Here is a 22500-nt window from a genome sequence, read left to right as displayed (position 1 = left end):
TATTTTAATATTATAAATATTGAGGATTTCTTGTCTTCAGAACATCTTGTATCAAAAATGATGTGTTCCCTTTTCCTCTGCTGCACAGGAAGTGATGCGTTTTACATTAATAGAAGCAGAAGAAGAAGAGAAGGTAGAAGAAGAAATATAAGAAGCCGCAGTGTATTTGTCATTACAGTATGTTGGACCAGTGCTTATTGAGTGCAGAACACCAAAGCACTGACCATGATGTGTTTCACTCACACTTTTGTTTGTTTGACTTTTGATATGTAAGAATCACTGTTTACTGTACAAAAGTGACTCATCTCATTAATATTTATACTTGTCTTTCATGCTGTATAGCCAATGACAAAGTGCTCCTAGTTTTTGATTTTATTGTATCCTGGTTTTAAACTTTGTGCAAATGTTTTGGATGTATATTGTATATCTGACACTCATGTACAGCTAATGGGAAGCAAATAAACCTCTTATGAGTAAATGTGTCACTAAAATCAAGGTAAGAAGATCAAGATATTGCAGATTCTGACTTTAGGGTTAGGGTTAGATAATGTGGAGAGGTTAAAGGTCAGGCTCAGGTGTCCAGGTAAACTGACCAATGGGTGAGTGTCCTGTTCCTTTAAGTGTCGCAGTGTGTGACTGCAGTGGGGAGCGAAATGTTGGCGGTGTGAGAGGGTTAATGAGGTTCAACACTGCAGGTCACATCGCACAGGAGGGGACAGGGAGGAGCCATATGGACACACACACACACACACACACACACACACACACACATCTCTCTCTCTCTATCTCTGTCAATTGTATTCCAAGAGGCTTTATTGGCTTTATATTTTCTTACAATACAGTCTATAATGGTCCAATCAAAACAATGTACAGAGGAAAGACTGATGTAAGTAGTTTTGGTGTAATAATCAGTATTAGTTGTCTCTCTACCTCTCTCTCTCTCTCTCTCTCTCTCTCTCTCTCTCTCTCTCTCTCTCTCTCTATCTATCTATCTATCTATCTTATCTCCATACTTCTTTATTATACTCAAAAAAGTCTACATTGTTTTTTTGTTTTTTTGTTTTGCTTATTTGGAAGGGGGCTGTTAATTGTTATTTTTTTCATTGTATGTAGTTTATATTTAAATGTTCTATTATTATTACTATTATAATTATTGTTTTTCATCTTCTTTCCTTCCTTCACCCATTTATTGTATTTTGTCGCTCAGAGTCAATTTAAATTAAAATACCAATAAATTAATTCTTGAAAAAGAAAATCTTTCTCTTACTTACTTTCTTACTTTCTTTCTTTCTTTCATTAGCCATGGCTCTTTCTCCTTACACCTCTTTTTTACAGTACATCTTTTTTTTGCTTGCTTTATCTCTCTGCTTCTCTCTCTCTCTCTCTCTCTCTCTCTCTCTCTCTCTCTCTCACACACACACACACACACACACACACACACACACACACTCACAAAATAAATCACATTTGCTCTCCCCCGAAACGTATCAGTGGGTATAAACCAAAATGACAGGAAGCAAATGAAAATATAACGTACGGCATCACGGAGGGGCCATTTCCACACACATGCAGAGTCAGTAATAGAAAATATTCATTCTTATGAGTGGGAGGGAGGTAGAGAGAGAGAGATAGACTCTTTCTCTCCTCTCCTCCATCGTTTCATTCATTATCACTACATAAGGCTGAGCAAAGTGACAACTTCAAATGAAGGAGGGAGGATGGAGAAGAAGGAAAGAGTGAGGGAGGAAGGGCAGAAAGAGGGGGGAGGGAGAGAGGAATTGAGGCAGGAAGAGAGAGAAGGAAGGGAAGAGGAGAGAAGAAAGGAGGGAGGAAGGGTGAGAAGGAGGTCTGGGAGGAGAGATGGAGGAAGGGAAGGAAGGGAGAGGGAGGGAAGGAGGAGAGAAGGAAGGAGGGATGGAGTGATAGAGAGAGAGAGAGAGGAAAGGAAGGAAGGAAAAGGGTTAGAAGGAGGGAAGGTTGGAAGGAGGGATGGAGAGTGAAGGAGGGAGGGTAGAAAGGAGAGAGGAGGGGGAAAGAGGGAAAGAGGGAAGGGGAGAAGAAAGGTTTGAAGACGGTTTGGAAGGAGGGGTGGAGAGAGTGAAGGAGGAATGGAAGAAGAGAGAAAGATGCAGAAAGAAAGAAGGCATGATGAAGGAAAGGAGGGTGGCAGAGGAGGGATGGAAGGAGGCATGGAGGGAAGAAAGGAAAGACTGAAGGAAAGACAGAAGGAGAAAAGGAGGAAGGAGGTTTAGGAGGAAGGATGGAGGAAGGGAAGGAGGAAAGAGGAAAGGACGGAAGGAGGAGAGAAGGGTTGGAATGAGGTTCGGAAGGAGGGAAGGGTGGAGGGTAGGATCCAGAGGGAATGATGTTGGAGGGAGAGAAGGATATATGGAGGAAGGATCAAAGGATGGAAAGAAGGAGGAGAGAAAGGTGGAAGGAGGGATGGCCAGATGGAAGGATGGACAGAGGAAGGGTCAAATGAAGGGAAGCAGGGATAGAAAGAGGAGAAATTGAGAGAGTGAGGGAGGAATGGAGGAGATGGAGGAAGTGAGGAAGCAAGGAAGGAGGGAAAGAGGGAGGGGAGAGTTGAGGGAAAGAGAGGGAAAGAAGGAGGAGAGAAAGAGGAATGAGGGAATGAAAGAGGGATGGAGGAATTGGAAGGCAAATGAGCTCATGGCAGAACGGCCATAACAAAGAAAGGCTATAAAAACGTCTGTGGGTGATGAACTGTCCTCTAAACAGAGAGAGAGAGAGAGAGAGAGAGAGAGAGAGAGAGAGAGAGAGAGAGAGAGAGGGAGAGAAAGCTACAGAGGGAAAGAGATGGAAGAAGAGAGATATCGAGTAAGAGGGGGAGAGATTTGGAGGAGGGAAAAGATGAAGTGAAAGAAAGGGGGAAGAGAGAGAGGAAGATGGAAGGACACCGACAGAATAATGAAAACAGGAAAAAGGTAGAGAAGAAAGACAAGGAAGTTAGGAGGATAAAGAGAAGAAGAGATTATTAAAGAGAAATACAAAAGAAAAGAAGAGGAGACAACAGAGAGAAGCATAGAGAAAAGCAAGAAAGAAAGAAAGAAAGAAGGAAAAAAAAGAAAGAAAAAGAGGAATGTGGAAGACAGGAAGTCGGGGACAGAAAGTTTGCGGTCGGTCTGCCTGTGTGTTTGTTTGTTTGTTTGTTTGTCTGATCATCAATATTGATGTGGTTTAAAGTTAATAATTGATAAGATGGTTGTTCGTCCTCATAAGACCAAATCTAATCCCATAATACCACACACACACACACACACACACACTACTGTGAACCGACAGCAGGCAGAGAGAGAGAGAGAGAGAGAGAGAGAGAGAGAGAGAGAGAATTTGGACTCATCCTCAAAATAAGGGAATCTAATTACTGAGCGGTTCTGCTGGAGATGCAGCCATTGATTTTATTAGTTTTTCTTAACATTTCTCTATAACAAAATTCATAAAGAAAATCTAAATGTCACTTTTTTGGCCTCTTTTGACGAAGCCCCATGCAGTGGAATCTGTCAAGTCAATATGACAGCCCACTAAACTAAAACTAACTTTTCAAAATCAATCAATCAAACAGACATATATCTTTAAACTGTATTTAATGAACTGTGGCGGGATTTTATAATCCCGCCACAGCAATGTGTGACTATGTTTCAGAGACATTTTCTACCTGTTGCAGCAGCTTTGCATTACAGTGCAGGAGTGTCAGTATACTGAGAAGATGTGGACTGGTCTGGTGTCAGTGGCTCGGGGGTGTTTGAGCTTTACATGATCCATCAAGCAAACACTTTGTAAGATTTTGATGTGAAAATGCACCTGTTTTATTAGACTTGAGCACAAACTGAGGCTGCAAGAGAGAAGAATGGTGATATCAGCTCCATGTTATTCTGCTGTAGTAATCACAAAAGAGACGCTTGACCATCACAATTTCACAAGCTCTCCATCCAAATTATATTATTCACACTTTGTAAAGAGATTTTTAAATTGTTGTTTACATTCTAGCAGCCAATGGCATCGCTAGAAAGATTTTCTGTCTCAAAAATAAACAGAATTCTGCACAGTCAGACTTTGTTGTCACTGAACTTTTATTTATCACATCGTATCGTGGTTGTATTGAATCCTGAACCTCATATTGCATATCGAATCGTATCATGAGATCAATCAAAGTGTATTGGGACCATGCTTCATGGTGATTATGCACTTAAATAAATTGATTGATGAGATAAGCGTATCGTCCCATCCCTAGTTGCTATTATCATACTGTTCTTTATTAGGCTACCGTTCTTACTACAGCCAAGGGTGCCGATCAATTTCTTAATACATCCATGGAGGTGATGCTGCTTTTTACCCTATAGTTAAGAGCAAATCAGAATATAAAGATTATTGGAAACTAAAGCAAAAGAGAAATAGCTTTTCAATTGGGAATTTATCCAATTTATGGAATATTCGCTGCAGCCGTACATCCTGCTGTATATCTGTGTCCAGGAATCTCACTCTGAAATACACACATTGGTAAAGTAAAAAGAAAATCCCTCTCTCCCTGACTCTGAATCCTTTCCTAGCACTTATTTTCATACAGGATCATTCTGGGGTCATAGGAACATTTTATTACATCTATTATCTGAACGCTGTTAGCTGCAGATCCTCCACCTCCTCTCTAATGGCTGCTTATAATGTTGTCGATCTACAAATAGATACTTATTCTGCTGGTGCGCTCATTATAAGCCTCTGTGTGTGTGTGTGTGTGTGTGTGTGTGTTCTGCCCACCTCGTACTCTTCCTTGAAGCCGTAGCCCTGTCCACACTTCATCTGGGTGATGTGTTGGAGGAGGTCGGCCACTCGGATAGCCGGCTGGAACTGACCGGCCTGGAACTGACCTGCAGGAATAAAGAGAGAGAGAGAGAGAGATGGAGAGAAAGAAATAGACACGAGGATGGAAAGATTGGTGGGTGGGTAGGTCAGACGGACAGATAGATAGATAGATAGATAGATAGATAGATAGATAGATAGATAGATAGAAGTAAATGTGTGTGTTGGATGCATGTTTCTGCACTCGATTGTGTAGGAAAACTCATGACAAAAGCTGCAATTCCCATCAATAAACAGATGGATGGATTTGTGTCTCCCCAGCTAACTAGCATGCTAATTAACTGACTGACTTGGTAACTAACTCTGTCTGATCAACTAACTAATTATCTGTCTAATCAAATAACCGACTAACTACATTAACCGACTGACCAAGTAATGAACTCTATCTCTCTAACTGAATAACTAAATAACTAAACTGACTGACTGACTCACTAAGTAACCTGACTCTCTCTAATCAACTAACTAACAAACAAAATGATTAAATAAGTAACTAACTGGCTAACTTAGTAGTCTGACTGTTTAATCAAATAACTAACTCAGGCTCTCGGACTAATTAACTAACCAACTAACTGTTTAATCTACTAAACTAAAGTAAGCTACTAAAACTAACTAAAAGTAACTAACTCTAACTCACTCTGACTCTTTCCAATAAACTGAGTAACTAACTTACTAACTAATAAATAACACAACTGTCTCTCTAACAAACTCTGATTGATTAGCTGACTGATTCGCTAGCTAAAACTAACTATATAACTAAGTTGCTGACTGGCTATGTTTACATAATTAACTAAGTAACTCTATTTGTCGACCTAACTAACAAACAAACAAACAAACAAACGAACTAACTAACTAACTAAGGAAGCATGACTAAACAGTGTTTACATACCACTTTGGTAGGAGAGCTCCACAGACTCACAGCCTCCATAGGGAAAACTCTGCAGGGTGAGAGAGGGCTGGGCGAGCGAGGGCTGGCTGCTGTCTGTTAACACAGAGAGAGAGAGAGAGAGAGAGAGAGAGAGAGAGAGAGAGAGAGAGAGAGAGAGAAGAGAGAGAGACATGAGTGAGTAAATGAGGGAGATCATTCTTCTAAAACTGTCTGCAAACTCTTAGAAGACAGGCTGTCCATTGGCAAAACCCTGTTACCATGACAACCGACCTCCCCTCCATATGAACACACACACACACACACACACACACACACACACACACACACACACAAAATACATTACTGACACATTGTACATTGCATGGACATACATATCTCTCTCTCTCTCTCTCTCTCTCTCTCTCTCTCTCACGCACACACACACACTCTCTCCGTCCAACCCCTCCATCTCTAACGAGGATCGGTCGCCGTTGACAACTGATGAGTTAAACGAGCCACTTAACTGGCCGAGCCCTGATTGGTGGGCTGGACGCACGGCCGCTAATTGGAATATCTCTCCTCCAATTAAGGAATGGACAGATTGATTTGGGCGAGTGTATGGGCTCCATTAGCAGAGACAGATGGAGGGATGGATGGAGGGACTGGGGGGACGGAGGGAGAGTTTGAGGGATATCACATGTCAACAGCTACTCCGGAGGAAAAAGGGATGGAGAGAGAGAGAGAGAGAGAGAGAGAGAGAGAGAGAGAGAGAGAGATATTGAAGCGGGAAATTGAGAGAGAGGAAATGAGCAAACAAAATCAATGAGAGAGAGGAAGAGAAAGAGAGAAAGCGAGAGAGAGCGAGAGACAGAAAGGGAGAGAGAGCGAGAGAGAGAGAGAGAGCAGAAAACAAATGAGGGAGAGAGAGAGAAAGAGAGAGAGAACAAGCAAGTAAAAGAAATTCAAAGAAAGACAAGGGAAGAAGAGAAAAAGAGGGTGAACGAGCAGAAAGAGAAAGATAGAAAGAAACTGGCTTTTTAATAGTTTGTATGAGCACATATTCTCAATTTTTTTTTTTTACTTTATTATAGATAATGGTGATGATGTATTATTATACAGCACATGATCTCACACCAAATAATGAATCATCTCAATGTGGTTTGAATGGATAAACTGTTTGTTGGATTTGAAAACTCACATTCTGTTTATTGCTTTGGCAATATGGTTTCTGATAAGCAGTCATGCTAATAAAGTTACTGCATTGAAAGTGTGTGTGTGTGTGCGCGTGTGTGTGTGTGTGTGTGTGGTATGTGCTATGTTTTCTTAATGGAGCTATTTGCATGTTAATGATGGCTGTGGATTCATTAGTGGCCTAAAGTGGCTCCTCTGTAAGCCAATCTAAACACTGGCTTCCCTAAACGAATGAAGAATGAGCTGGACACATGGGTCACTCTGCAGCGCCTAATTGTGTGTGTGTGCGTGTGTGTGTGTGTGTGTGTGTGTTTGAGAAATAGGAAAAAAGGGGTGAAAACACACACATAAGCAGATGTAGTGGGGTTACACTGAATCATTCAAGACAGCTGATCTACTCTAGTCATGGGAGAGGAGAGGAGAGGAGAGGAGAGGAGAGGAGAGGAGAGGAGAGGAGAGAAGAGAAGGAAGAGAGGAAAGGGGAAGAAGGGAGAGAGGAAGTAAAGAGGAATCACTCAGAATGGAGGGGATCAAAGAGGAGGAGAGGAGAGGAGAGGAGAGGAGAGGAGGAGAGAAGAGAAGAGAGGAGAGGAGAGGAGAGGAGAGGAGAGGAGAGGAGAGGAGAGGAGGAGAGAAGAGAAGAGAGGAGAGGAGATGGGGAGGGAGAGGAGAGGAGATGGGGGAGGGGGAGGAGAGGAGAGGAGGAAAGAGGAGGAGAGGAGAGGAGGAGAGGAGGAGAGGAGAGGAGAGGAGGAGATGAGGCAGGAGACAAATATAAGACAAATGAGGGGAGAGGTGAGGGAAGGACAGGAGGGAAGAGGAGAGGAAAGGAGAAAAGGAAAGGTGAGAGGAGATCATGATGCACACACACTGTCTGCTCAGTGAAACAGAACCAGGTCGTGCCTTACACTCCTCCTCCTCCTCCTCCTCCTCCTCCTCCCCCCCCCCCCCTCCTCTCTCTCTCTCCTTTCTTCTCCTTCACACTCTCTCTCCCTCTTTGAAATAGTGGAGTTGAGATCAATGTGTTTTTGTACATTGAGACTGAACAATGTCTGACCTCTGCCTCCTCTATCCGCTGGTTCCCACTGTTCCCACAACTAACTCTGTCCAACTAACTAACTAACTAACTAACTAACTAACTAACTCTGACTCTGTCTAATCAAGTAAGTAATTGATTTAGCAATTATCTCTCTAACTGATTCATTAAGTTAGTCATTTGTTCTCTGTCTCTCTAACCAACTAACAACCTAATTAACTAATTAAGCAACTAAATCTGAATCTGTAATCAACTGACACTAACAAACTAGCCAATTAACTACCTCTGGATCTCTAACTAACTAAGGTTCACTCCCAAGTAACTAATCAAGTAACTCATTAACTAAGTAACTATCTGTGTAACTAACTCATTGAGTAACTAATTCGGTCTCTGTCTCTAACCAACTAACAAACGAATTACAAAGTAACTAAGCAACTAATCTCTCCAATCAACTGACAAACTAACAAACTAGCTAAGTAGCTAACTAACTCACTGTCTAACTAACTGACCGACTGAGACTAAGAATGCCTGTTCAACTAATTAACTAACTAATTAATTAACTGTTCCTCTGTCTAACTAAGTCTGTCCAATCAACTAATCAACTAACTGCCTGACTAAATAAGTAAGAATGACTGTTTATCAACTAAATAACTAACTAAATAACTAACTCTGACTCAACTGTCCAATCAACTAACTCATTAACTGACTATGTCTCATAAACCAACCAACTTTCTCTCTCTGTCTGATTTTAACTAACTAACTAAGTACCTAACTCTGAATCTGTCTAATTACTAACAAAATTGAATCTAATCCCCCTTTCCAGTCTCGTTCCTGTGGCCCTGATGTAAAATTCCCGTTCTTTTCCATGACTTTCCATGATGAAGTCAGAACGCCTCCATGACCTAAAACTGTGATTCCTTCCTGGTTTGTTAAGGTTGTTTTTTTCTACAGGAGCAAACAGTCTGGTTTCCACTGCACTTGGCCTGGAAACACAGTCTGCTATATTCCTGTAAAGTGACCCATTTGTAAAATTCACTGATATTAAAAGATTTCCCCGGAGAAACGATCAAATCCCCCGACGTTTTCCAGGATATTCCAGGAATTCCAGAGAGAACTGCCTTTCCTTTCCTTTCTCTGCTCCTCCTCGTCTCCTCTCTTCCTTCCTCCTTCCATCGCTTCCTCATCTTCACTCACTCCTATCCTTCTGTCTCTCTCTCTCTATCTCTCTCTCTCTCTCTCTCAGTCTGTATATTTAATATTTAATTCATGTCATTATGTCTTCATGCAGTGCGAGTTGAGTTTCTGGTCGCGGCTCACTGAGTGTATCGCTGCTGTTAATAGGACTCCCCTCCAAACACACACACACACACACACACACACACACACACACACACACACACACACACACAATTATGCACAAACCACAGATAAACACAAGAACACACACAATCATCAGAAAAATATCACACACACAAAATTACAACACAAAATATCACAAACAAGCATTTACACATGCACACTTATGCAAAATACATTCATATGCCAAATTAGCAACACATGGGCAAAACTATTCATACACACAAAAACACACACATACGCTTTCATACATATGTGCATACATGTGCACACACACACACACATAAGCACACACACACACACACATCCTTCCTTTGTCCCTGACACTCAGAGAACTCCCAAAGCTGTAGGCAGCAGGCTCCAAGGTCACGTGTGTGTGTGTGTGTGTGTGTATCAGTATCAATATATAAATGTGCGTACCTGCATTGATCCACTTGTGCGTTTGCGTGTTTTTGTGTGCAAATGTGTATGTATCATGTGTGTATGACTGCGTGTGTTTCTGTGTGTGTGTGCCATTATTAATGTATGTACCTGTATTGATGAAAGAGTGTGCCTGTTTTTGCATGCGTAGGTGAGTTTGTTTGTGTGTGTGTGTGTGCGTGTGTGCGTGCGTGCATGTGTGTGTGTGTGTGTGTGTGTGTCTGTGTGTGTGTGTTAAGCTCACCAAGGTCAAATATGCATTTAGCCAGGCATGAAATGGAGTCATAGCAGCAGCTCCACAACACTGACTATGATGAAGACATCTCAATGCTAATGGGGAGATTTATTGACCCTGCAGTCAGGAGGGTGTGTGTGTGTGTGTGTGTGTGTGTGAGAGAGAGAGAGAGAGAGAGAGAGAGAGAGAGAGAGAGAGAGAGAGAGAGATTGCAAGAGAGAGAATGAGTGTGTGTGTTGGGAGTATGTGTGTGTGTGTGACCATGTGCGAGAATGTGAGAGAGACAGATTGAGAGTGAGTAAGGTGTGTGTGTGTGTGTGTGTGTGTGTGTGTGTGAGTGTGAGTGTGTGTGTGTGTGTGTGTGTGTGACAGAGAGAGAGACTGTTGGGTGTGTGTGTGGGGAGTTGGTGAGCATGTGTTTGAGAGTAGAAGATTGAACGAAAGAATGTGTGTGCGTGTGCGTGTGTGTGTGCGTGTGTGTGTGTGTGTGTGTGTGTGTGTGTGTGTGTGTGTGTGTGTGAAGGCCGTTTGGGCTGTCAGTGAGTGTGTATGTTAATGCAGTCCTTCATGCTTGGCAGTGTGCTATATAAAGTTCCCTCCTCCCCCCCTGTGACTTTATTAAGAGTCAGTTATGGATGACTTCTACTCAGTATCACTCTGTTAACCCTTCACTCCTCTGTGTGTGTGTGTGTGTGCGTGTGTGTGTGTGTGTGTGTGTGTGTGTGTGTAAGTGTGTAGACTTTAAACCTTGTGCAACTACTCCATAAAGTTCCCAACCCAACTGGCAATTACTGTTAAAGCCGTGGTATGTCATTTTGAAGGAAACCCCCTCTCCCCTCCCCCACTACCCACTCAGCCAATAGCAAGCGGTCTGCAGTTGATTGACAGCTAGAAGCGATGGCTTCCTGGTTTTCAGTTTACCTCAACTGGTGAAAGGGCCGAGCCTCAGACTTTACATTAAAAGGAAAATAGCAGAGCAATGTTGCTATCAATATTGGCTATCAATATTATTTATGTTCACCCAACATGGGACGACTTTTACTGAATTCAAGGTGTCAACTTATAATTATTATATAATGCATTGTTATCCTTACCTACGTATTCTTTCTTTTTCTTTTTGTGTCACTTTTTACTTGACAATTTCTGTCTTGCTTTTGCTTTTATTTTTGATTTTGCTTGAAAATTTTGCTTTTGCTTGTACTTGTTTTAATTTGTTTTATGTAAAGCACTTTGAGTTGCATTCCATGTATGAATTATGCTATAGAAATAAAGTTATTATTATTATTATTATTGTTTTTATTATTCTAAAACCTACCTACACCAGCTTTAAATCCAATGACACTAATTAAATGCCTTTGTTATATTAGCTGTGGAATGTTTGTACATACAGAGGCAATTATAGTTTATATTTTCTGCTCTCATTCATAACAGCATGCATCAGCATGTACACACACACACACACACACACACACACATGCACACAGTGTTGTTGCGAATAGCATGCTATACTAATTGGGCGCTGGTAAAACAATAATTGAAATGAGTGCTGCCCACCACTTTTCCATTACTTGCCATTAATTATGCTAAACACTACATGCTGACATTCAGCACATGACCCTTATCACCTGCACACTGCATACTGTTAAATAACAACAGCAACTTAGTTCACTACTTAATACATTCCCACATGTTCATTAAACAATCAGTCTGTTTTTTAATATAGAAAATTATTAGAAGAGGGAAAAACAGTATTAACTGTCAACTGAACTAGTCTAGAATAAATGTGCCACCTAATGTAAACAAACTGCGCTTTTCATTTACCGATTTATATAACACTCACGTGTTGTCGTGTTGCCAGGAAGACTACGTTATAGTACCAAGCTGGGGGAATATTTAAGTTTATATATTATAAAACCTACTAACCCTAACTGTACCACAGCTTTAACCAGGACCAAAACCAAGTTTTAGTTGCCTAAACCTAAGCCTAACCTGAACCAAACTGTTTCCTAACCTTAACCCTATCTTTAACCATTGTTCCACTTGTCTAAACTTATCCGACCTTTTCATATGACAAACACGTGACAGCGGCGTGTCTTTCATGGTGGAGGAATTTAATCTTCACATTATTTGTGGATTAAATCTCATTTGTTACATTCATATTTATATTGTAGTCTTTCTTTGCTGTATCCTATTATTATGTTGACCCAATTTCCGCTGGTTTGAATCCCTGGAGTGAATTCCTGGGTAAAACCTGAGCAGGGAAGGAGAAGTTCTCCCCTGAAGAACGGCCACCGAAGTGCCTCTGAGCAGGGCGTCTAACCCCCGCCTCCCCCGGCCGAGCGGCTCGGTGGCCGACAGGAGAAGTCCCCCGGCTGTGAGTGTGCGTAACCGGATGAACATGACGCAGGTTGTGTTGCAGAAGAAGAGCGTGTGTGCTCAGCAAACCGTCCTGCATGGATAAAAGGCTGAGAGCCGGATACGCTCTCATGCTGCTCCGAGACTGAAATCTCAGCAGCAAGCGTTTAAAAACCGGGGCGGAAAATCAGCAACCAGACTAAAACGATGAATTTTTTTTGCTGTGGCTGGTAAGTTTATCTCTCTCTCTCTCTCTCTCTGTTTCTTCCTCTTCCTCTGTCTCTCCGTCTTTCTCTGAAGCACAAGGTCAAGTTCAACTTCCTTTTATTGCGGCAGAGCCAGGCCGGTTGGAATTCGCTGCGGTATGGATGAGAAATCGCTCTGATATTTGAAACACATTACAACCTGTAGTGGAACAGTGAGCCGCGAGCACAAAGGATGGGAAATACAAGCGCAGCAATGCCGCTGTCTGGGGAAGGAGAGAGAGAGAGAGAGAGAGAGAGAGAGAGAGAGGTCAAAGAGAGGATATAAAAGAGGCCGTGGCTGCAGGAGAAGAAAACACTTATTTCGAGGCCGCAGTTTACAACATCGAGGGCACGAGATAAACCTCTTTCCCTCGTTTTGCTTAATTCTTACTCTCACTTTCCTTATTTTACTGCAAAACACTGGTGTCGGCCTACAAGGCAGCATGAATCGACCACAGAACTTGAACGGATAGAACGGTCTTTCCCATTCAAATCAACGTTCCTGGACGGTCGGAGCGGCGGCCATTTTTATGTGAACCGTTGGACTAGCTTCTATAAACCGACTGACAGCAAGTCACTGAGCTGAGAGGTTTTACAGCAAGAACCGAAGCAGCTTCTCTGTCTCCTCGCTGCCATGGACTGCTAACATGCTAATGTTGACTAGAAGAGCTAGAGAGAGAAGCACAGTCTTTAATAAAGCTACGTTACCCATCCCACCCAAAGAGTTGGCGAACACTTTCCCTCTTTTCTTTAGAGAGCCAATCAGAGAGCCAGAGAGGAGATTCATCATGGAGTCTGTGGCAGTTTCATGTTTTGCTTCTGAATGAAGTTTTCATTTGAGCCTGTGTCCCCCAACAGTTAGACACTTATTATTATTATGTTATTAGATTATTACACTTGCTTATTGACTTCACAAAACCGCTGATACTGGTGATGTTTTTTTAATTTTCTTGTTTTTCTTGTTTTTATATTGTTTTTAGCGTCTCTCTGAATTATCTGGCTTGCTGTCTTATTTTACTGTCGCGCTAATTGTAAGTCGTTCTGGATAAGAGCGTCTGCTAAATGCCTAAATTGTAAATTGCGCATTGTAATTATTTTGTGAACAATTTAACACGAATAAATAAAGATACACTTTGCTGAATCGGGCTTTTGATAAGGAACAATGGATAGAAATGTGTTAATCGAGTTTTACCACGGGTAAAAATCTCAGTGGGTGAGTTATCAAGGCACCGCCTGCTGACAAGGCATTATGGGTAGTAATTGACAAGGATAATGGAAGCTAATACTATTACTATTTATACTACTAATCTGATGGGCTGATACTGTTGTCAGTGAGCAGGGATGTTGAGGGATGCTTTAGACTTCAGTCGATACAAGCGCACATTTTATATCGATTTGCACGCTGTTTATGCAACTTGAGCACACGTTTTAAATCTATTTGTGTGCTTTTTATGCAACTCGAGTGCACGTTTTAGATTTATAAATATATGTATACGGTATACATATTGTATGCACACAATAGCACGCCACTTTGTCATCACAAAATACAATTTCCCTACAGACACAAATTTTTTCCCTACAGGACGGCCACTCGAGAGGGACGAGAACAAAGAAGGACGAGAACAAATAACAGAGACAAAGAGGGAATAAAAGAGGGAAAGAGAGAGAGAGAGAGAGAGAGAGAGAGAGAGAGAGAGAGAGAGAGAGAGAGAGAGGGGTAAAAGAGAGAAGAGAGGGAATGGAGACAGAAAGAGAAAGTATGAAAATGAATCAGAGAGAGAGAAAACGGCATGGCAGTGGAAGAGAGAGGGCAAAGGAAGAGGGGATGAAGAGAATAAGGTTGAGAGACAAAGAGAGATGACTTTTATCTCTATAATATACTTCTGAGATAAATGTTATGTACTTAATTGATTTGCGATGCTCTGAAAAGCTTTGGCAATATTGCTCCTCTTCCATTAAGCTTGCACGATTTGAAAATTGAGTTGAAATCGAGAGGACAAGACAGAGAGGCAGAAAGACAGAGGGGAATAAAAGACCGAGGAGATAAAGAGGGAGAACAGGTGAGACAGAGAGAGAGAAAGAGAGAGAGAGAGAATAGAAGAGAGAGAGAGAGTGGAGGAGGAGACAGAGGCAGCAGGATATATCTGGACTGCAGGTCAGGGAGATCAACCGGTCTAGACGCTATCCCAGCGCTTCACCTCGCTTCACCTCCGCTCTCCTGACAGGACCAGACAGAAAGCACTGACTCACAAAGTCCGACGCCACACTCAGACTTCTGGCTGTGTGTGTGTGTGTGTGTGTGTGTGTGTGTGTGGGTGTGTGTGAAAAAGTCACTTCCTTTGAAACTCACAGACACCAGACTCTAACACAGCTATCTGTAATTGTGTCTCTCTCTCTGTCTGTGTGTGTGTGTGTGTGTGTGTGAGAGTGAGAGAGTGTGTGTGTGTGTGTGTGCGTGTGTGTGTGTGTGTGTGTGTGCGCGCGCATGCCAGATACCTACATAGTGATCTGTGAAGCCATCAAGCAGCTGCACAGCAAACTGAAAATCCGCTTCAAAGGAAAGTTTCATGTTTAACAAGACTTGAGTCTTTTCTTGCAATTGATGACCAGAGAGAGAGAGAGAGAGAGAGAGAGAGAGAGAGAGTAACAGACAGAGAGACAGGTAGATAGAAAGAAAACTCGCCCTATTTCTCCCTATTAAGACAGGAGGATTACTTTCATATCCTCCTTGGTTAGAAAGGTACTGTTGGCTTCCAGCTGTAAAGGATTAGAGTAACAATTTAGAGAAACATTTTTATAGAAATAAATGTCCATTTTGCTCCTCTACATCTCCTAGTGATAACAAAATAGTGATTCAAAGTATATCCAGTTCATAAATCTTCTCCTCTGTCTGTTCTAAACAGCCGGTGTCTGGCAGCTCTTTCCCGGGAAAAATCCTCTGCCGCACAGGAAGTGATGCGGTTTGTTTGGAATCAACAGAAGAAGAAGAACTGGGTAGTTAGCATGAGCAGTGATATCCAAGCTCCGCCCACAGTGTTTGATTGACAGGTGATCTGTGGGAAGTGCAGTGCAGAAACACCACGTTAATGTCAAATATCCCTTTTTCTGTCAATCATTATAATTGTTCTCAACTATCCAGTTATTGTTTGTTATTCATCTCCATAAGTGCTTGGAACCGCACTACATGAACTTATACTTTATAATTAGCACTCTGCCTTGAATGATGAATGGAATGAAGCAAGCTAGGATATTTAATAAGTAACTCGTTTTTTTAGTGGTGGAGGGCCAAAATTAAATGATTAAATTAAAACCCAAAGCTTCCATCTTTGTTTAATGTTTGATTCTCTTGCAAAAATGTTGTAACTGTTGTATGTAAACTCATTCACTTAACCAGCCGGTCTGAGGATTCAAAACAACAAACTTCGACTGCCACTTTTCCTGATACAGCGCTCCCTCTCATATGTTATTGCTTAATTAGAGGCTAACCTGTAGCCTAATCAGTTCTCTCTATATATTTTGATATGACAAAATGTAAACTGTAAGCTTCAGCAATAATTTATGATGGGCATGACAGTAACGTGGCCTTGAATTTTGATTGAACTGAAATAGAAAGAGAGAAACCGACAGATTGTCAAAGACGGACTGCCAAGAAACAGACAGATTGAGAAAGACTTTGCCAAAGAAAGAAAGACTAAAAGACAGGTACACCGAGAGAGAGAGAGAGAGAGAGAGAGAGAGATAAATCATGCTGAAGTTAATTCAGTGTGTTGAGGTTAGAGAAGTGGACTTGTGACTGGAAAAAATCGGCTGTGAAAATGCAGAAAGAGGAACGCTTCCTTTTCTTGCAGCAGCCGGCGTCACGGCGCATCACGACGCGTCACGGCGCATCACGACGCATCACGACGCATCACGACGCATCACGACGCATCACGACGCATCACGACGCATCACGACGCATCACGACGCATCACGACGCATCACGTCCTGAAACAAGCCGCCGCAGAGACTCAGAGCAGCAGACCGGCCCGAGGTGCGAGGCCGCGAGGAGCCAGGCAGGGTGAGACCGGAAACGAGCTCTGAGGCTCAATCTTCCACGAACACATAAAGGTTAAAAATTACTATCTCTCAACCCGGCTCTCAACTTCAATTACGCAGCACTGCCACATTATGGCCAAACAAAATGACTGCCATTAACCATAATCACACGCAGCCTAATGCTATCCTGAGCCAGACCGGGGGAAATCATTGCCCTTCAGTAATGCTGTGGAAAAAAACACTTCCAATCCAGGTACAGTAAAGACGGCACACATGTGGCCATTACAGAAGCACGTCTTTGTTGTTCATGGTTACATCTGCACATGGAAAATTATATCTGCTCACTCTTATATATGCGTTTACACTTTGTCGTTAATGTGATCGAATGTGTTTCTGACCAACTAAGTACATTTACTCAAGTATTGCATTTAAGTACAGTTTTGAGGTACTGGCACTTTACTTGAGTATTTCCATTTTGTGAGACTTTCTACTTTTCCTCCACTACATTTCAGAGGGAAATCTTGTTCTTTTTCCTCCTCCTTACTTTGCAGAATAAGGTTTTACATGCAAAACATACGATAAGCTCACCAAATATGTTGTATTGTTAGAGTCTAAAGTATGGAGTAGTAAGACCTAGCACCGTTCTTCAGAATGAGTACTTTTACTTTTAATACTGACGTACATTTTACTGCTAATACTTGTATGCAGGACTTTTACTTTTACTGGAGTATTTTTCCATTATGGTATTGCTTTTACTTAAGTAAAGGATTTGAGTACTTTTTCCACCACCTGTCTTTGGTGTATTTACGACAGGATTTGATGCTTTTTGCAGTATCTGATCACAATCTGATCGCCGAGGCTGCTGCATCGTCAGCTGTAAATATTCACAATATGCACCAGAGAAGACCATAAGTACAAGATATTGCTTTATTTTTGTCATTTACCCTAGAAGACGCAGTCCAAGACGTAGATGTTACTAAACTTTAACTTTTAAACCCCATGTAGCCTCATTTTAGCCTGGACATCTATAACCATTTAGACTCTAAATTCTTGTACCCTAAGGTCCAACATCATGTAACATTCTACTTCCTTATGTACTGTTTGATTTCGTTTGTATTATTTTAACCATGTTTTATACTATCTTATATGATATTCTATCATATTCTGTGTGATATGAGCTGTTTTTATTGTTATTTTAAATTTCTGTTTTGTAAAGTGTGTTGGGACTTGTGATATTGCACTTGAAATAAATAGAACTTGAACTTTAACTGGACGTCTTTTAAACAGCATCAATTCACATGGCTCAGTGGGACGCATCTACATACTGTATGTATCAGTGTATTTATGTATCTGTGTGTTTGTAAATGACAATGTGACCCTCCTGATGCGTGGAAAACATGCCTTCTCTGGTAACGGCGGCGGCGGCAGGCTGTCCTTTGCCCGAAAAAAAAAAAGAAGTCCGGCGGTCGGTTTGTGAAATGACGGAGCGCAGCGTCGCGTAACCTTCCGCCGCGCGCCAGGAGCCAGGAAATTGATTTTTTAGAGGAAACGTGTTTGCACATGAAATGCATGCTATGCTGCGGTGGCTTTCTACTGAGCCAGTGGATTTACTGTCGCATCGATGTTAACACCATGCTGGGTGTGTGTGTGTGTGTGTGTGTACATGCATGCATATTTGTAACTTTCTTTGCATGTGTGTATGTGTGTGTGTTTGCATGTGTCCTTGTCCCTGTGTGCATACGGGTGTGTACTTGTGTATACGTGTATAAAGTGTGGATGTCTGTGTATGCTTTTGCAAATGTCTGATATACATATGCATGATTTTGTGTGAGTGTGTGTGTGTGTGTGTGTGTGTGTGTGTGTGTGTGTGTGTGCGTGCATTTATGAAATCCCATTTCCATAGCTGAGAAAAACACCTGAGCTATGGAGAAAGCTACAGCTGGTTCACAAAGGGAACACACACACACACACACACACACACACACACCGAGCTAAGCCCCGCTCTGCATTGCATACTGGATTTACCCAAGCTCCTTCTCTCTCTCTTTGATCTCTCCATCCCTGCGTCTCTTCCTCTGTCGTCTTTAGAACTTTCTTCCCTCGCTCTCCCAATCTCTCCCTCTAAGTCTAGCTATTGAAAACCGATCCACATTGGTACCACTCCAATTCTTCCTATCATTATCCATTTTGAAAAGCTCAAAAGGTATTGAAACGTCTCTAAATGTTTTTTTTTTGCTTCAAGAAATATTTTTTTCTTCAAATTTATGAAAGGAAGAGCAGATTCAGCTATGGGAAGCCAACGGATGTTTCTAAGAAACTTCATTGTTAGTATGGAAAAACACATTTCTGCAGAAAGCCATCATCAGGGTCACATGACAAAGAGACAATCGATCTTAAATACCTTTCCTTCCATCTTCAATGGCCACCTCAGTCAAAATGGCCGACACAGGCGGCTGGCACACTGATGTCGGCAGTTCAAGGTAATAAAAATCAAAATCAGCAGTTATATTCACACAAATACAATCAACTCTCATTCTTCCTCTTTCTTCCAATATGATGTGAACACAGCATAAAGACAAGATGAAACTGTATTGATCCCCATAGGGAAATTAAGTGAAGCTTCATTGTTGACTCCTAGACACTGAACTGTAACATGTGACCTGTTTTGTTTGTTGTTGTTTACGTCATGTATGTCATGTAACCCTGATGATTTCTGCCCAAATACATTGTTTTTTCTGTACCAAAAAAGATGTTTTTTTTTTTTTTGTTTTTTTTTTACATCAATCAGCCTCCAACAGTTGCTGATTTTGTTCTTCCTTTCCCAGATTGTTCTAGTTCATGCACCTCGGTTGTAAAGCAAGGTAGCGGCAGTTTTGTTTTTCTTCAAATTTATGGGCATTTTTATCGAGGAAATCAACTGAGTGTGGCCTGTGTTTAATTAGAAAAGTAGCTGGCACATTACAGTGTCGGATTGAAAGTAATTAACCCTGCTGCACGTTGAAATCTGCTGGCGCTCTGCTGAGAGAGGTGCTGAATAAAAGGAGAACCGTCAGAGAACCGTCAGAACCGACAGAACCGACGCCGGAGTCAGAAACTTATCTTCCTCTCATCAGTTTTATTCTCGAGAAGCATTCCCATTCTCAGCAGGATGACATCACTCTTATCTTATTCAAACACATCAGCAGTTCATCTCAACTCGGATTAAATGAACAAACAAACGAACACATGATTACAGATTGGAAATGGAAATGGTGTTTTGTTAAAGTGTTGGCAGATAATCTCTCTCTTTCATTTTCTCTCTCTCTATCCTTGTTTCCTTTCTCTCCCCTCTCTTTCCATTTCTGCCCTCCTTTCTATTCCTGTTTTTCTTCCTCATCCCTCTTCGTCTTCCTCTTCTCTTTCTTCCCGTTTGTCTCTCATTCTTTCCATTTTTCATCTTTATTTCTCTCTCTTTAGTCTGCCTCATTTTCCTCTTTTTCCCCTTCTCTCCCTCCATTCCTCTCTTTTGCACTCTTTCTCTTCCTCTCTTTTTTACCCATTCCTCTCTCCCTCTCTTTATAATATATCCCCCTATCTCTCTCTCTCTTTGTCCCTACATTTCTTTCACTCTCTCTATTCCGCTTTTCATCCATTGCTCTTTTCTATGTTCCTCCTTCCCTCCCATATTTTGCATCCATCCTCCTCTCTCTCTCTCTCTTTGTTTTCCTTTCTCCATTTCTATTCTTTTTTTCTTCTTTATCCCTCTTTTTTCTTCCTTTCTATCTATCGACCAGTTTTTCCCTCTCTATTTGTCTGATTCTTTGCATTCTTTTTTCCGTCCCTCCCTCTCCCCGTCTCTGGCTCTTCCTCCTCCTCCTCTTTTTATCACCTTTTTCATACATGCCTCCCTTTCACCCTTTGCCTCCTTTCCTGTCAACCCCGTTTCCTCTCTCTCTCTCTCTTTCTGCACCTCTCTCTCTTTCTTATCGATCGCTCCATCTCTCCCTCATTCCCTCCCTCGTGCTGCAGGGTGTGTGGTGAAATGAGGATGATGACGATGATGATGATGATCCACGGTCAATTTGCACGTCTTCCTTCCGCTAATTTACTGCTTCAATCAATGAAATAACCGCAAAGCTCAGCAACACACCGACTGGAGGGATGGAGGGAGAGATGGAGGGAGGGATGGAGGAAAGGAGGTATGTGGGTGGGTGGGTGGATAAGCAGATGAATTAAGGGAAGGAGGGAAGGATGGAGGGATGGGCAGATGATTTGAGAGAGGGAGGGATGGATGTATGGCTGGTTGGCAGAGGTGGAAAAACTACTGAAATCCTTTACTTAAGTAAAAGTAGCTATACCATAATGTAGAAATACTTTATTAAAAATACAAGTTCTGCATTCAGTAAAAGTATAGAAGTATTAGCAGTAAAATTTACTGAAGTATGAAAAGAAAAAGTCATTCTTTCACAGTGTTAAATTATTGCTGCATTAACCTGTAAGAAGTATTTTAATGTTGTCGGTCTAACTGCTCCATATACTGTTGGGGAGTTTAAACTCTAACAATGCAACATGTTTTATGAGCTTATCGTATGTTTTTCATGTAAAACCTTATTCTGCAAAGTAACTAGTAACTCCAGCCGGCAGATAAATGTAGTGGAGGAAAAAGAACAAGATTTCCCTCTGAAATGTAGTGGAGGAAAAGTAGAAAGTCTCACAGAATGGAAATACTCAAGTAAAGTGCCAGAACCTCAGAACTGTACTGTACTTGAGTAAATGTACTTAAGTTACTTTCCACCGCTGCTGGTTGGATGGATGGAGGTAGGAAAGAAGAGATAGATGGAGAGAGGGATGATGGATGGATGGATGGATGGAAGGATAGGTGGGGTGAAGTGAAGGGCAGAGGGGTGGATGGACGGATGGAGGAAGCGAGGGATGGCGGTAGGAAGGGATGGATGATTGATAGATGATTGGATGAGGGGATGAATTGAGGAACGGTTGGATGAATAGATGCAGAGAGGGAGTGAGGGAGGAATGGATGGATGGATGGATGGATGTAGGGACAGAGAGATGGAGTGGTGGGTCAATGGATGGATAAAAATATAGATGGATGGATGAATAGATAGAGGGATAGATAGATGGAAGAATGGGGATGACTGAAGGATGGATGTATAGGAGAATGGATGGATGGATGGATGGATGAATGGAGGGATGAGTGTAGGAATGGTTCTTTTCATTCTTCGTATTTAGTATTATAACTGTTAGTTGTGTTTAAATCTCCCATCTGCTCTACTCATACATTCTATTTTCTTTTTTGCAGCAAAAACCAAACTTCCCCCACAGGAATCATTACAGTTTCATCTTATGTCTCTTATCTGTCTTCCTGCCTGCCTGTCTATCTGTCTGTCTGTCTATCTGTCTGTCTGTCTGTCTGCCTGTCTGTCTGTCTGCCTGCCTGCCTGTCTGCCTGCCTGTCTCTCTCTCTCTCTCTCTCCCTTTCTCACTGCCTGTCTCTCTCTGTCTCACTGTCTGTCTGTCTGCCTGTCTCTCTCTGTCTGTCTGCCTGTCTCTCTCTGTCTGTCTGCCTGTCTCTCTCTCTCTGTCTCACTGCCTGTCTGTCTGTCTGCCTGTCTCTCTCTCTGTCTGCCTGTCTGTCTGTCTGTCTGCCTGTCTCTCTCTCTCTGTCTCACTGCCTGTCTGTCTGCCTGTCTCTCTCTCTGTCTGTCTGCCTGCCTGTCTGTCTGCCTGTCTCTCTCTCTGTCTGTCTGTCTGTCTGTCTGTCTGCCTGTCTCTCTCTCTCTGTCTCACTGCCTGTCTGTCTGTCTGTCTCTCTGTCTGCCTGCCTGTCTGTCTGCCTGTCTCTCTCTCTCTGTCTCACTGCCTGTCTGTCTGTCTCACTGCCTGTCTG

General features: G+C 42.0%; 1 protein-coding gene across 9 annotated transcripts in view; it reads right to left on the bottom strand.

Moving 5' to 3' along the window:
• Positions 1–22500, bottom strand: part of ptprt (protein tyrosine phosphatase receptor type T) — a 359275-nt gene that overhangs the window by 70687 nt on the left and 266088 nt on the right. For 4 of the 9 annotated variants that reach the window (XM_078283910.1, XM_078283914.1, XM_078283912.1 and 1 more), the window contains 3 exons: positions 5768–5853; positions 5319–5326; positions 4777–4866 (listed from right to left, as the gene is read on the bottom strand). In XM_078283910.1, the coding sequence (XP_078140036.1) occupies positions 4777–4866; positions 5319–5326; positions 5768–5853 (184 nt within the window). Of the gene's footprint in view, positions 1–4776; positions 4887–5318; positions 5327–5764; positions 5858–22500 lie in introns of all 9 variants that reach the window. The other 5 variants (XM_078283906.1, XM_078283909.1, XM_078283907.1 and 2 more) reach the window with 3 other exon arrangements.

Source organism: Centroberyx gerrardi, chromosome 5 (assembly GCF_048128805.1).
Source record: "Centroberyx gerrardi isolate f3 chromosome 5, fCenGer3.hap1.cur.20231027, whole genome shotgun sequence".
Classification (NCBI taxonomy): Eukaryota; Metazoa; Chordata; class Actinopteri; order Beryciformes; family Berycidae; genus Centroberyx; species Centroberyx gerrardi.
Note: the sequence above shows the minus strand (reverse complement) of the source record. Positions and strands in the feature narration are given on the sequence as shown.